Source organism: Enoplosus armatus, chromosome 14, assembly GCF_043641665.1.
Source record: "Enoplosus armatus isolate fEnoArm2 chromosome 14, fEnoArm2.hap1, whole genome shotgun sequence".
NCBI lineage: Eukaryota > Metazoa > Chordata > Actinopteri > Centrarchiformes > Enoplosidae > Enoplosus > Enoplosus armatus.
In genome coordinates, this window is record NC_092193.1 from 15,221,710 (window position 1) to 15,237,659 (window position 15,950).

The following is a 15,950-nucleotide window of genomic DNA, read 5'->3' on the forward strand; positions in this document are numbered from 1 at the left end:
TGTGTTAAAGTAATAGTTCAACATTTTGACAAATACACTTTGTTAGAGACATTTTTGGATTAGTAAAGTATATCTTCACAGTTTGCCAAATTATTGATAGAACGTCAATTTTTGTTTTAACTTATTGATTGATACCAGTTCTATTTTGTGTGATTTCTGTTTGTATCAATGATGGTTAATTACATGATAATGACCACCTGCTGTAAGAAGTGGTGGGACAGAGTTTACTCGATAAAGCACGTACTGTAGGAAATGTGTGTAGACAAGATTGATACAGCTCTCATGTCTGAATAGATATGAAGCTAGCGCCCACAGCCCGTTAGCTTAGCCTGGGGAAACAGCTAGCCTGGCTCTGTCCAAAGGTAACCAAATGTTCACTCATGAACACACTATATCTCGTAATCTGTGCAAAAATCAAGTGTAAAACAAAACGTTGCAGTGTTATGTGCAGAAATATGTCTTGGCTGGGCGCAGTAACTTCCTGAAGTATTACCGTGTCTGTACAGAGATCAAAACCAAAATCTGTGCTCACTGGCTGTATCTGGCAACTCCCAGCAGGAGACGCTACACAGAGGTGTCGGGCGGATGAATGAAGTGCTTCTCACAAGAAAACAGCTCCAATGTTGAACTATTCCTTTAAGGCGTAGCCATGTAACTCTTCAAGCCAGGAAAACATCACGCTGCTTTAGCCCCTTACACACTCGAAACCCCATTTGACCACAATGATGAGATCATAACTGTTGGAAGGGATAACAAAGTCCTGTAAAATGTCATTGTCAGGAGGAGGGGGAAAAAACGTAGTTTGATATTTTTGGAAAACATTGCTCAACTTGTGAGGGGGAGTTCTGTCTGCCCAGCGACGAGCAGCGATCAAAGGCCTGCTGCTCAGCCGTTCAGTCGATCAGACCTGCCTCTGACCGCAGCGCAGCAGGAGGGGATTTACAGTAAAAAGCTTTTGTTTGTTCTCTGCAAGAAAACTTCTGTGTAGATAAGTGAAAGTTATATGATACATGTGCTATAAGGGCTCCATCAAGATAATGAAAGAAAGACTATGACCATGCGGAAGCACACACATAAAAAATAAAAAGACTACTGGCACATACACACACACACACAATAGACTTCACACTTTATATCTCATAAGAGGATTGCAGCCTGTGTTCATAAAGAAAGGTTTGAGCAGGGAACAGATGTAGGAAAAGGCTAATCTTTGCACCTGTGAAAGAGATTGAGCTCATTTACAGAGCGCTGTGTGTGTGTGTGTGTGTGTGTGTGTGTGTAGGTGTGTGTGTTGAAAGCTCAGTAGGGGACCTGCCTTTCTTTATTGCCTCTCTAACACAGAGCTCAATCTCTGCCTCTATCCTTACAGCAGGAGTGTGTGTGTGCGTGTGTGTGTACATGTGTGTGTGATGTGGACAGTTGAGGCAGTCGGTAAAGTGAGCATTTTTATGTTGATCACATACAGACTTTTGAAGGTCAAGGGCTCCCTCCTGCATGTAATATGTTCACACACACACACACACACACACACACACACACACACACACACACACACACACACACACACACACACACACACACACACACACAGAGTTCTCTCATTTCTTTGCTCTTCTCTTAGTGGCAGCTCAGGGAGCTTGAGAGCATGAAGGTGTGGGTAGGAAGGGAGTGGGCGGCTAACAGAAGGATTTAGACAGCAAGTCAAGAGATTCTTGTGTGTATACAGTCCACGCAATGTGTGTATGCGTGTGTGTATACACTGCTGCAGGCATTAGGGCATTAAGCTGTTGAAGTGTCAGGCAGCAGGGTGTTATTACTAGCCAGATGTTCTTAAAATGACAAACGGATATATGGGCCAAGTAAAGGCCAGTCATCTGTCCTTCTACCTGTCTGTGGGAATGTGTGTCTTAAGTTGTCCGTCTGTCTGACTTCATTTTATTTATTTGGATAACGACAGCCACCTTTTCCTTAATTTCTCCTTTATTCGCCTTTATCTCCTCGCTCTCACATGTCCCTCCTAGACTCCATCCCTTTTCCCTCTCCCTCTTCCTCATCTCCCCTCTTTTGTGTTTGAATAAATTACACACAAAATCACAAAGGCTTAGGCACTCACTATATCCTCTACACACCATAGTCCCCGTCTACATACCCACACAGCACTGACCCAGATAATGTCTATTCACACAGAGCCTTCCAGCACAGCTCCTCTCTCTCGCCATGGCAGATCGCTCGCCAGACATAAGCTGAGTTGCCAAAAGCCACCTTAGCACCAAGACGTATTTGCACCCGCTGAAGTGTTAGCCCCAACAATAACCTGAGGACATCAAGGTGGCTTTTGGGAGACAGAACCTCGTATAGCTCAGCTCAGTCTGGTGCAGTGGGTTGAGCTGTGTGAACAAACCCTTAGAGAAAAGGAGGAAAAGCAGGCCAAGGACTGAGAAACTGTTAACGCATGTTTCAACTCCTCAAGTCCTTATATAGCACTATTCCCCTCTGACAGAGGCAGAGAGAGAGAGGAGAGGGGTGTAGAGGGGAGAGTTTGTCTCCTTTGGGTACAGTTGCCATTAATTGGCTGTTCAATATGCCGTTGAGTTCCAGCTAGGGATAAACATGTGTGCTCATGGGAAAGTTCATAACTTTCACATTTCTATAGTGTTGAATCAGTGTTGAGTTTGCTCCATTTAAGATCTAAAGGTCTCGAGAAAGGTGCATGTGTGTGCACGAGAGACCAGAGGAGGCATGCAGGCAGCCAGCGGGTCTGCCGAACAAGAAACACAGGAACAGGAAGGCAGCCATTGACCCCTTCCCCTTCTCCCCTCCCTCCCTTTCTAGTTTATGGATGGCTTCCAGATGTACGATCAGCCTGTCAGACTGATTGGGCCGGCATTGCACAGGCGTTATTGCTCAACCCTAAACATGACATGCAGATGTATCTGCGGTCGAAGTCCAATTTGTTGCTGCTTTTGTATGCAGTACAGCTGCACTATTGTTCTACAGCCAAGAGGAACCATTCAGAAAACTTAAACAAGACTTTTCAGTGTCGGCAGGAACAAAGACTGGTTACACAGAACTTGATGAGACATGTGACAGATTACGTTTCTTTTTTAAATATGCCCGTTTAGACCAGCTGCTGCCGTATCACACTTACAGATGAAAGATTTGAACAGGTAGCTAAATACACCTGCAAGCAAGATATGTTTACTGGTAATGGTTTCTCAAGGGAGGGACCTGAGGCAAAGATACTGCGTGAAGTGAAAGGGACAGGTGCATGCCGGTGTCCTGAAAACAACAGAAAGTTACTGTGACTGTAGCTCCAACTCAGCTCATGGAGGCAGTTAAGGGACATTAAAACCCTGAAATCGCACTCCATCAGGGAGTCATAACTTAATCTGAACACACATGCCCGATACACATATTTTTACATTCCATGTAACTTACACTTTCAGAAGAATAATTACCTCCAATGTCTATCAAGAGTAGCCATTCATAACTCTGCTTAGAAATCAGAGAGAAAAAAACACTTCTTGTAACTTCAGAAATTACCTGAAAATCATCAGGTTTTTAAATGTTCTCCTGTAACAAAGTAATCCAGTGATAGTTGTCTGTCAATGGGCACAGCAGTTGAAAACAGGAAGTGATAATAGCTAATTCGGCATACTTTTAATGGTACCTATTTGCCTACATGTAATGCAGTTGTTTTGATTTTGTCTGAGGGGGGCCCACAGTGGCAGACTTTGAAAACCTCTGTTCCCAAACATTACTTCTTTGAAAACATATATGTGATATAATGCGTTATTAGTGGAGAAAAAGAGGATAACTTCTTCTGTCAGTTACAAATTACAACACATTTTAGGAAATAAGGTCATACGTAAGACACCTCAAACATATAACCTCAGCTTTGATCATTTCAAATGAATCTGAAAATAAATGAGCCCAAAAGTAGCTGCATAAATCATAAAGTTTATGTCAGACACACATCTCTCTCCTTTGTGATTTGCGACCTGGCTTCATCCATGGCTATGCTGAAAGGATATCGTTGAGTGTCATTACCTTTCAAGGCTTTGATCTAATTGTTTTGTCGATATTTATTTGTGAGATGAAAAGCTCCTGCGGTCCTGAATGCTGCAGATTTTATTACAGAGAGCCTAAAAGGGCCACGAAGTAGCAATTTTCCCATTGCTCCTTTGTTTGTGACACCCTTGACTTCCTGCACAGCGCTGAATGGGCACCGGGGTGTCAAGGAGGTGTGTAAGGTGAATACTTTATTCATAACAAGGTAATACTGTATCTGTCAGGTGGAAGAGGGCACTTTGGGTCACACACATACATATAGACATACATGAATACATTAATTCACAGAGATGTATACTCAGCATATAGTATACACTTACAAACCAGCGAGGCAGCAATCTCTTTCTCTGTCTTAGCATTTCTTCTGCTTCTGTGTTTGTTAGTTGTTTATAAATCACTGACGATGAAGTCTCTGAAATCTTCCCCTCCGAATGAGATGAAAACATACGAGTGCAGATTTTCCTGCTAACGTCAATTTGCTGTGAGCTTTGCAGACGAAGTCGACCACTGCCCACCCACAGATTAAAGACAGCGGGAATACGGCCCCCCACTTGACAGGTACATCTATGTGAGTGTGTGTTTGTGTGACTGACACAGAGAAAAAGGCACAGGGTTCTCCTTTCCTCCTCCGCCTGAGAGAATGAATTATTGAGAGTGATGAAGTGAAAATAACGTGGGTGAAGAAAGGAGATGCACTCCTCTTACACACACTTTGCCGGTCACGGGGCCGGCCGATGCCGGCACGTTTACTGCTGTGGTGTGTGTGTATCTGAGTGTACCTGGGGAGATAAGGTGTGTGTGTGTTTATAGTGTGTTAAAGCTCTGTGGGTTGTATTTTATGGAAGATGTTTAAGCTACGTGTGTGCCTGGGGAGAGAGAACATGTGTGGGTATAGTCTATTGTATACAGTCTATATACATCTGTGTATGGTGAAGCGTTTTGTGCGTGTGTGTGTTGTGTTTCTGCATGTGTACTGGTCTGCCTGGCTGTGTTTAAAAGGAGAAGGTGAATCTTTGTGTTCCTCTGGCCTTTTATCTTGATAGCAAAACAGACAGACAGAAGAGTAAGTTATTCAAACGGTGAACCAAACTCCCAGCAGACTCCTTCTATAGTCCTGTCATGCTCTCTCTCTCTTCTTCCCCTCTCTCTCTCTCTCTCTGTCTCTGTCTTTCCGTCCCTCGCCCACGACCCCCACACACACATGCACCTGGTATCTATTTAATCTGTTTTTAGACTGCAGGATAATCATCCCAGCTCAAAATTAGTGAGCCATCAGCTTGGGTTACCACTAGAAAAGTGTGTGTGTAGATGTGTGTTTGCTTTAATTGCACTGAAATTGAGCTCTCTTTCCCTCATTTTTTTTGAGGGGTTTGTGTGTGTGTGTGCCTGTCAGTGAGAGAGAAAATATTTGTGCAGGAGCTCTGGAGAAGGTCAGGGTCAATGCATGACAGACAGCCCACTGGGAAATAAGACGCACATACAAAGGCAGACACACACAAACACAAACAAATAGAGAGAATAAAGTAGAGACGGCGAGAAAAGGAGCAAGACAGGCAGAGAGGACAGAGACAGAAAAATAGAAATAGAGAGACAGGAGGGTAAACAGAGAGATTGATGGAGTGAGAGAGAAAAAGAGAAAGACAGAGATGGACAGAATGAGGAAGAGGGAGAGCTTCATCCCGTAGTTCCCCTTGGACGCTCTCAGTAATTGGCTGGTATCCAGAGGAGAGAGAGTAGATCAGAAAGAAGTGTACTCATGTGCTTCATGTACTGGACATCACAAACCTATTCATATCCGGTCTGACCATGTGTGTGTGAGAAGTAATAAGATGATAAACACAGTAAGGGTCTGTCCTGAGGTGTCAGTCATGGAGGCCTATGTCTTCTGTCCGGACACAGCTCATATCTCACGTCCGCTCTGCAACAATGTGATCCTGCCCGGTCTTTCTTTAACAAAAGTCTTGCAGGCAAAAGGACATGCTGCTATAAAGTGCAATATTTGCTCCAGGAAAACATCATAGTCTTCGAGACATTACCCCATTTGTCGTCTTACCTTTTATGTGATGAACTGTAGTGGTTGAATTGGTAATTATAAAGGTGTAAATATAAAAAGGTGTTGATACTGTAAACGTATCCTGCTCATACTACTCAAAAGTAACTAGTAGGCCTTTGTTTCTACCAGTTGATCTTTTCCAGACACACCACACACAAGATAATATCATTATTAAAGTGCAGTTATTGAAATTCTTCTGATTAGATATAATATGTGGGACAATTTTCTTTTAGCCAAATCAAAAAAAACACCTACCCATATAAGACCACACATGCCACAGGATCTGACATCTTCCTGCCAGTAATAAAAACCTGGTGGGGAAATAATCTCTAAATTTCTGGTCTAAAACATAGTCAAACATAACAATATTTAGTCTCAAATACTTGGATCTCTCGTTAAGTTAGTTCAGTTGGGTTTACCTTCCACTGCCACCCAGTATGCTGGTAGGCAAATATCTACAGTGTTGGCACCAGCCCAGTTCAAGCACTACAAATTGTGCACATATCTCCAGTAGGTAGCCTTCCATTCTAAACTTGTTGCACCATAAATCTGCATAGTCACACAACCATGGTAAGTAGCTCTGTAATGCAGACATAAGACAGTTTGGGGAATCATTTCAACATTCACATTTGTTTCACTTCTAAATAAGCACTGAATATACTTGACAAAAACTGGGTTAAACTGGACCAGTGATTACTGTGTCTAATGGGGAACCATGTGCAGTAATGCCCATGCCCGTATTCTATAGTTGTTCAAAATAACATTTGATTGAAATAAAAAAAAAATCATCAAACTCACATATATATTTGTCCCAATATATTTTAATGACTAACTTGTCTTCAGAGCTCTCATTTTCTGACTGCTGAGACAATAATGTATCTTAGTTTTACTCAAAATAGTCCATGCTTAAATGTTAGTCTGGAGCGGTGGAGTAAATGATGTAACAGAGATTTTTATGTGTGTTCTCATCATAGCTAATGGGGCATCCCCCAAAAATGGATGGGATAAAGATAAATATTTTGTGTGTTTTTCAGTGTTCTTGTGGATTGTGTAATGGTCAGATGGCTTTAGCATCCTCTGAACCTGTGAGTTACTGCATATATGACCACAATGAACTTTTACAACATTTCTGTAGTGGTGAAACTGCCCCACACAACAACAACAAAACATGAAGGCAATTACATTTTGTAATGCAGTTCAAAGGTGCTGTTCATACAGAGCAAACAATATGAGGTTATTAAAGTTTAATAAGTGGATATGATGATAAATCCTCAGACCAGACAGACAGACAGACAGACAGACAGACAGACAGACAGCAAGAAAGAAAGAAAGAAAGAAAGAAAGAAAGAAAGAAAGAAAGAAAGCAGATGTAATGTAAAATCAGGCAAACAGGTTTGCTCAGGAGTTGTGTGTCTGTCTGAGTGTGTGCGTGTGTGTTTCACAGGATTAGTAGTAATGGTGAATATTACGGTGTTAAAGGTTGTTATGAACTCCGATCAGGGATTAGAGGTTCTCAGCAGGGGGCTGGACTCTGATGCTGACATCTCTATCCCACACAAACCTCCTCATTACCACACACACACACACACACACACACCGACACACACACTAATGCACTTTGCTCTGCTCTCTACTAAACAGAACCACACACAAAAACACACACACACACACCCGTGTGTTACTGCCACTTATCAATGCAGTTTGTTGACTACACGAACACACTCTCAGTTGATAAAATCACTTGTGTCATGTTCTTCTGCGGCTTTTAAATAATGCACTCCGCTTTGCTAATGCACACCAACATACAGTGAATCTATTAATTGACATGTTTACGTTAACATTTGTAATATTGTGAAGCTCCAGTAAGCGTATAATCTTACAGAATAGTGTATGTTTTTTCACATATAAGGTACAACGCTATTGTTTAACTTTTGTGCTAAGTTTGTAGAACATGCAAACATGTCAATTCGAACGAAAGCATGTTTCACGGGCACGTCCACACGAGCACAACCACAACACACAAACACACACACACACACACAGATGCGACCCCGGTGGCCGTAAAGGACGTCAGATTCAATCTCGTCAGATTTCTCCACTGACGCTTGATGTATCAATTTTTAAGTAGCTGGCCTCAACTAACGCCTGGGTAGCCTACAAACACACACACGCAAACACACACACACACACACACACACACACACACACGGGCTGCTCTGTGCTCCAGGAGCTGTGGCACTCGAGGGGTACTAGAAGGGTTCCATCTTGAAAGCCTGTTGCCATGGTGACCATTATGGAGCTCATCTCCCGTGGGCCAGCGAGCTTTACACAACTTCCCTCTCAAAAGGCACACACACACGCACACACACACTCACTATACCCCCCACCCATCCACACACAAACACAGAGTTTTCTCCTCTTTCTGCCCTTTATGGTAAAGCCGGCGGGGAGCCAATGTTTGACTTGAAGCAAGTGCGACAGAAAGCAAGAGAACAGAGCAATTAACAGTTAAACTAGCAACAACATTTGAAAGGGAAGTGGAGGAGAGGAGACGGCGCCGAGCCAACCAGAGGAAGTGTTTGTTTCAGAAAAGTGCAGCTGATGGGATTTTGTATACGTATACAGAGCCGCCTGGTTGAATGTAATTAGGACGTAATGACTTTGACTTCAAGATATTGGGTTCGTGTTTCTGTGTGTGGACTTGTGTGTGAAACTTTCCAACATTAAGTGAATACACTTCCTGAACTCTTCCGGTACAGTCTGCAGTTTCTGTCATCCTTACAAGCAACTGCTAAGTGTTGTTATAGCATGATGTAACCATTCACACATAAACGCAGCTAAAGTCATTCATCACAGAATACGTCACAGCATTAACTAAAGCAAAGCGTGCTTTTGTTCAGTGTGCTAGTTTCTAACTTTAGCGCTAGCGTCTTAAACAGTCACTCAGCTCCATACTTATACATGACCCCTTAACAGTAAAAGAGACTTTGTACCCCTCTCAGTGCAGTTAATCTTGGCTTCCTTCTCTGGAGAGGCTTTTTCTAATAGATCACATTCATTTCATGCTATAGAATAAATTTGACTGTTAGAAAGGAGGGGAAAGTGTGTGAGAACAAAAGTGCACAGAATATAATTTGTCAATCAACATAAACTTTATTTATTATTTATTCTTTTGAGTAATTTGCCATTTTAATATCACAGATTCCAGCTTCTGAAATGTGATGATTTACTGCTTTTCTTTTTATATGTTTCTAAATAAAGTCGGTCGAATAAAACAAGCAAAAGCAGTATTAACAGATTTTCTTTTTTCTTTTGGAGGAACGCAAACGCAAGAAACGCAAATGGAGCAAATTAGCATTGATTTATGATGTGTGTTCTGATTCTTGTCACCTGACGATGTCAAAAATGTACTTTCCTTTTACCTCCTTCAACTCCTGAGACAAATATCTGGCTCTTTAGCAGCTTAATGCACCACTATTGCCGCTAACTTTGTCTGTCTCCTGTTTGGTGTTGGGCAGGTAGCGTACAGTCAGTTTTATAAGAACTTTTTAGCTGAAAACAATCAGCTCATTCCGTATTTTCCCCAGAGGAAACGTTTCTCAATCAGTGCGTGGTGACTGAGGGTGTGTCTTGAGTAGCAGTACTATATCATATCTAAGAGCTATCGATTGGCATAAATACACTAAGTCTCTCTGGTGACCGGATGAATATTTAATAAGACACTGGATCTGAGGCCACTCTTTGTCTTTAGAAGAAACACACACACACACACACACACACACATACACAGCCTATATACTGTACAGCGTTGTCAACTGTTACTTTGCAAATTTGGAGTTAGCTCATAGTTCTACAACATAGTTTTTGTGACTAAACTTTTGCACTCCTGTGTGTCTGCTTTGTGTGTGAGTGCATGTTTATGTGAGCTCTGTCTTACTGCCTCAGCCTTCTTGTTCCTTTTTCATACCTAAGGTATATCATTAATCATAAGGGAACCAAGTCAAGTAACACATTTCCCATGGGGCAGACACAGGGAGTAGCTTGAAAAAAAAAACAGGCAAGAAAAGTGGGAGAGGGGGGGACTTTGAGAGAGAAAGAAAAAAGTGGAGTGAGAACGAGGTGGAAAAGCAGAGTAGAAAACAGCAGATTGGGAGAAGGAAGCTCCACTCGAAGCAGCCAAGCCGCCATTCTTGTAAAAAGTTTTTGATCAGGCAGTTGTTCGGACGCCAGGCCTGGCATGGGGCACCCTGTCTGTCCTCTAGCGCCGGGGTCCTTTGTGCCCGGGTGGCTGGGCAGCGCCCGGAGCCAGGACTCTCCGGATGAAACGTCCCCGGAGAAAAGCTGCTTTTCCACCCTGCTCGCACAGCCCAGCCAACAGGAACACACACACACACACACACACACACACACACACACACACACACACACACACACACACACACACACACACACAGTCACTAGCACAGCACATAGGCACCCATTACCTTGGAAGCTGACAGGAAGGAGGAAAGAGAGCAGAAACCCTTTGAGAATTATCACTCCCTTTCCTTTCTTTCTTTCTCTCTTTCTTTCTCTTTCACACCTACACACATACACACACACACACACACACACACATCCTTTTTCCAGAGTTCTCTCAGGTCTTCTGGGGATTGTGCTAGTGGACTTTGCTCCCTTATGATGAATGATTTGCCTAAAAATACTGTCTGTATGCGAGCAAGCACAGCGTCCAGGTGGAAGAACTTACCTCCACAGTGAGAAATCACACTACTTTTAGGCCACTTTTCCAATCCCTCTATCCGCAGGTTAACCAACGGCGTCGAACATACGTTTGTGTGCCTGTGAACGTGTGCGTTAGAGTGATAATTTACAGCCTTTCTGGGACGACTGACGTGTAGCTTGATTAAATCTGTGACCTTCACCACCAGCACAAGCAATCAGCAAGCGAACACACACACACGCACTCGCCGCATACTTAACACCTTCTCACACACAACCGCTCGGCACACGAACATGCAATCAGCACACGAACATGCAATCAGCACCCGGCGGATTCTATCGCATCATTGATCCAACCTGTTCACACACACATACACACATATGCATACACACAGGGCATCTATCGTATTGCATTTGAGACACCCTCATTTTCCTTACATGGGGTTGTGTACTAACACTAATACAATTTACCACCGTGGCAGAAAAGACTTGCAAGGATGGGAATACCAGGCCTATGAATGTATAAATAAATACATGCGTAATCTATATTCAGATTACCAAAGGGAAAGTCAGGAATGCCATTTTACTGCCTAGGATGCAAAAGGGAAATCATTCAAGTCCCCAATCTATTTCAGCAGCCGGCTGCTCCTGTTGAGTGGTAGCACGGTTTTCCCTCTGCAAGTTTATGACTCCACATAATGACTAATATGCCACTGAAACAGCCGTAGCAATAGTCATATTATGTTATTGTGATCATTGCTGTGACTGCAGCTGTGTATTTTTGTCCCCTCGGTTGCCTGAAGATCTGGAGCTTATATAACAGTGACAGTTGATCTGCTGTTGCACCGTTATTGTACTGTACGGCCCTGTGGTTGTACAGGCCTTCAGCCTAATGTCACAATATATCAAATCAAACTTTGTTTTCTTGTTCTTTGCCATGGGTGCTGCACGGCACATCTTATGACCTATCAGTGTCTATAGTACCTTGGTTGTAGCATAACTCCTCGTGTCATTTTGTGTTTTTTTGAAAATGTTCTCCTTTTTGAGTATCTGCTCTCCCTTATACTCTTCTGAGTTTTTAACACAGACTTACAGGATACATCTTGTTTATTACTGTTCAACATTGGTATTATTACTTGTTGTTTTGGCCATATGATAAAATTGTACCCATCAAGTTGAGGTCTTGGAATAGCTACAACAAAGTCAGACAAGGCCAGAAACATCAGCGGTCAGACGATCAGACAGGTTGTACACAAGCCAACAATTGAGCTAGATTATTCAAACCACTTTATTTGGAGGTAAAACTGAAAGTGAATGCACCTGAGAGGTCTGTAAAAATCCCTCATTGCACAGGAAAAGTGTGTGCCTGCACAACTACAGTCGGTACGCTAGGCCAAAAAACCAAGCCAGCCTTCTTCCAATTAAGTTTGGCTGCTCTGGAGGTTTATTTAAAACCTGTCTGGTCATCTGACTGCACATATTTGTTGCCTCGTCATGACCACTTTCTAGCAATGTGTTTCCAGAGCTTAGCAATTACTTTGGCGAGTGTAATGTTATGGTAACTGACAGAATCGATTTTAAGAAAATGAGACCCAAGTTGTAATAAACTGGAATTATCCTGTAAAAGCATTTCTGGAGAATAGAGATTTCTGGCACAATGCCACGGTGCATGAAAAAGGGAAATAGTCTTCAAAGGGTCAACACTCCAGCAACACTTAAAGTGCGAACGACAACTATTGTGAGACCAATGTGTTCCGGCTTGTGGCCTTCGTCAGCAACACAAAAAAGATTATTTAAATAAACTCTTTTTTAAATTACACTACTTTACACAGACCATTTCAATCTTGAATGAATGAATGGTTTAACTTGAACTTTATACTAGTATACTAGTTTATACAAGTATTTTTGACCATTTAAAGCATTTGTAGCAAAGCAAACGCTTGTCTTTATGGTTAATAATTGTTGAGTGGAATCTATGTCGTGTTGTTGTGTTGTCTCTAACGCTGTGTTTAACGTTTGTCTCCTCACTCCAGCATGCAGACCTGGTACCTACAAAGCTTCAGCCACAGATGCCTACTGCACCAAATGTCCTCCTCACAGCTCGTCGTCGCAGGAACAAGCCGTCGAGTGCGTTTGCGAGAAAGGTTTCTACCGCGCTGAGAGCGACCCACGTGCCATGGCCTGCACACGTGAGTGCTGCAAACGCTGGCAAAATAAAACCCTCAAACACATGCACATCTCATTAGCTACAAACACTGTTGGAACAGTTGGACACTAATTCACACCACGCCATATTGTGTATTCAGTGCATTCACAGTAGTCAAATATTTCCATTTGGCTGTTTACATTTTAATGTCATAAAGTGGCATTAAGTAACAAAAAATGACTGGATTTCATTCAATTAGTTTGAATTGTATTCCTGTAAGAATTTACATGTCAGGGCTGCTTTCCATTTAATAATTTTTCTTTATAAAGCCTCCATGTATTTTCCTCTTCCTCAGCTGCTATTGGTTTACTCAACACCAGAGAAACATACATAAAGCATACACACACACATCCATGTCCGTCCACTGTGTGGTTACAGTCCACAGATATCTCAGATGAGAACACTGATATGGGTGATACTCTGGTAGAAATTTGATGATGTTTCTTATTCTTTGTCTGTTTCTTTCTCTCTCTCACACACACACACACACACACACACACACACACACACAGAGCCAGGGGGATCGGACCACATCCTCATGAACAGAGACGGAGGAGAAAAGAAATGATGAGGAGGGAAGATTCAGCGAAAGAGGGGGGACAGAAAGAGATGGATTGAGATAGACGTGGATGTGCGGGGTGGGACGGTGACATGGCGGGAGAGAGAGACTGAACTAGATAAATATGGATGAACACACACACATACCCAAACCCATTATCAGGCTACGGTAGATTACACTCATTAATCGTTGTAGCAGGTGAGATGTGTAACGGTTGGTGTTATCAGCTGGAAATGAGTAACGGTTCGTTCAAATATGTATGGGCACACGTGCACACACACACACATGCACACACACACATGTGCACGCGCTGGTGAAGAGCACTGAGGAGATGGAGAGGGCGAAAAATGAGATAATAAGGAGAGAAGGTGAAAGAATTGGTCATTTAGAGACATGGAGAGTGACACTTAAGACACAGGCAAAGAATAGAACAGTGGGGGGAAATAGGGGGCTATCAGAGGCATATAATTTAAATGTCATAAAAGGCAGATCAGTAGAAACGATGATGATGGACAGTTTAGTGTGGCCTAGGGAAGTGGGGGGATGGAGAAAAGAAAAAGACAGAATTAGCAGGATCAGTCAGCACACCCTTTCAGGAGATTTATGACCGACAGCCGCAATTATCCCCAGCACGGCCTCCATCCCCCACGCCCAGCTTCCCCTCATCCCTCCTACCCCTTCAGAGAGGCTCGCCACTGGGAAGGCTAATCAGGAAAGTCCCAGGCTCTGCTGGGCAGCCCCCTGGGGCTCGCTGCTTGGCCAGGACCTGATGAGATGTCAGGCTGAATGGGCATCTCCTGACAAATTTCCATACGGTTGAGACAAGTATCTCAACGTATCAGTGGCAATAGAAATGGCACGGTAAAGGCTTACCTTGATGATGTGTTGGCAGTTTGTGGTTCGCTCAAACTGTCCCTTCTGACAATTTTGATCTGCCAATGAAAAAGCACAGAAAAAGGCCAAAATGTTGTTAATTACTGAACGAGGACTTTGGTAACAAAGCCAGCACTTCCTGTATCTGCTTCAGAATAAGGCCACGTTCAGACAAACAAAATCACTGTGAAAAACAACGCAGCCCCCTCCCTCATTTGAATGGGACCACTACATTGACACAGCACGGTTACCAATGCAGAGGGCTCCAGTAAAAACACAGGGTTGTCCGGCAAAAATGTTGAATCTGCCTCAACTTTTGCTGCAAAGCAATGCAACGTCATCCGGCAAGGGCACACTCCTGGTAGATTACTTTGTAACTTTGCCCAGCAACGCAGGGCGAACAAAAGACAGTGAGTTATACCGAGCCAGTGTATATGTGCCGTCCACTGGGCAAGACAAACATTTTTGTGGCCCTAAACAGAATTTAATTGAATTTAAACTCAAATGTGTTATAATGCCCACATTTGGTAGAGGAAATATTAATTGTCATGCCTCTGAGCTGCTGTGTGCTCCTTGATCCATGTTCACACACACACACACACACACACACACACACACACACACACACACACACACACACACACACACACACACACATGCTAGTGAACTGGGAGTTTCAAATTTCCTTTTGTATGCCATCTTTCATTGTGAGTATGCACAATAAAATATCACATACATGCATTCACATCTAGACATTTCAACTCTAGACATTTTGATTTACGTAGCAACACAAACACACTTCATCTAAAGATATAATAAAGAGCATTTGTGTGTCACAGTGTCTCTGCTTCCTTGAGAATGATTACTGACATACTTTTTGGACTCTGGCTCTGTGACACACTAATCATTTCAGCTGAAGTCCAAAGTAATATTAACCAATCTAAATCATAAAATGTACCTGACTCATGAGAAAATTACCCCGGGCACTTTCTATAGATCATTGTCCACTCGCTATTTATTGTCTGCAGTGCAGCCCCCCAGAGAGTATTAGTTAACTTCACATGGTAAAAACCTCCCAGATGGATTCAAACTTCGGACGTGTAATACATTCTCCTACCGTCACATTTACAATCAGCCAAGCTCTTTTAATCACTGTCCAGTCCATAGCTATTCATTAATCGAGCGCTAAGTGTCCACCCTCTGGCTGGAGTCAGTTAATTAATTTTTAATTTAATCAATGTGACTTCTTTTCTTAATAGAAACCGCAGTACGTTTGGTAATGAACATGAAGGCAATGCACATCAGTAGCTCAGCAGTGGATAGACTGTGACTTGTTTGGGGTATACCATGCACTTCCCCCAGTGCATGCTGGGATAGCACGTTTTTTGTGGGTACAGTGTGCCATATATTGTTATATTACTTTTCAAATAATTAGCTGTTTTATTTTACATCATTAAAAATTTACCCTG

The 15,950-nt window shown here is 42.7% G+C and overlaps 1 protein-coding gene across 1 annotated transcript in view; it reads left to right on the plus strand.

Annotated features, from left to right (window-relative positions):
- epha4b (eph receptor A4b) overlaps nt 1–15,950 on the plus strand; it is an 80,592-nt gene that overhangs the window by 29,878 nt on the left and 34,764 nt on the right. Inside the window, exon 6 of the mRNA XM_070918607.1 lies at nt 12,877–13,032. Within this exon, the coding sequence (XP_070774708.1) occupies nt 12,877–13,032 (156 nt within the window). The remainder of the gene's footprint in view (nt 1–12,876; nt 13,033–15,950) is intronic.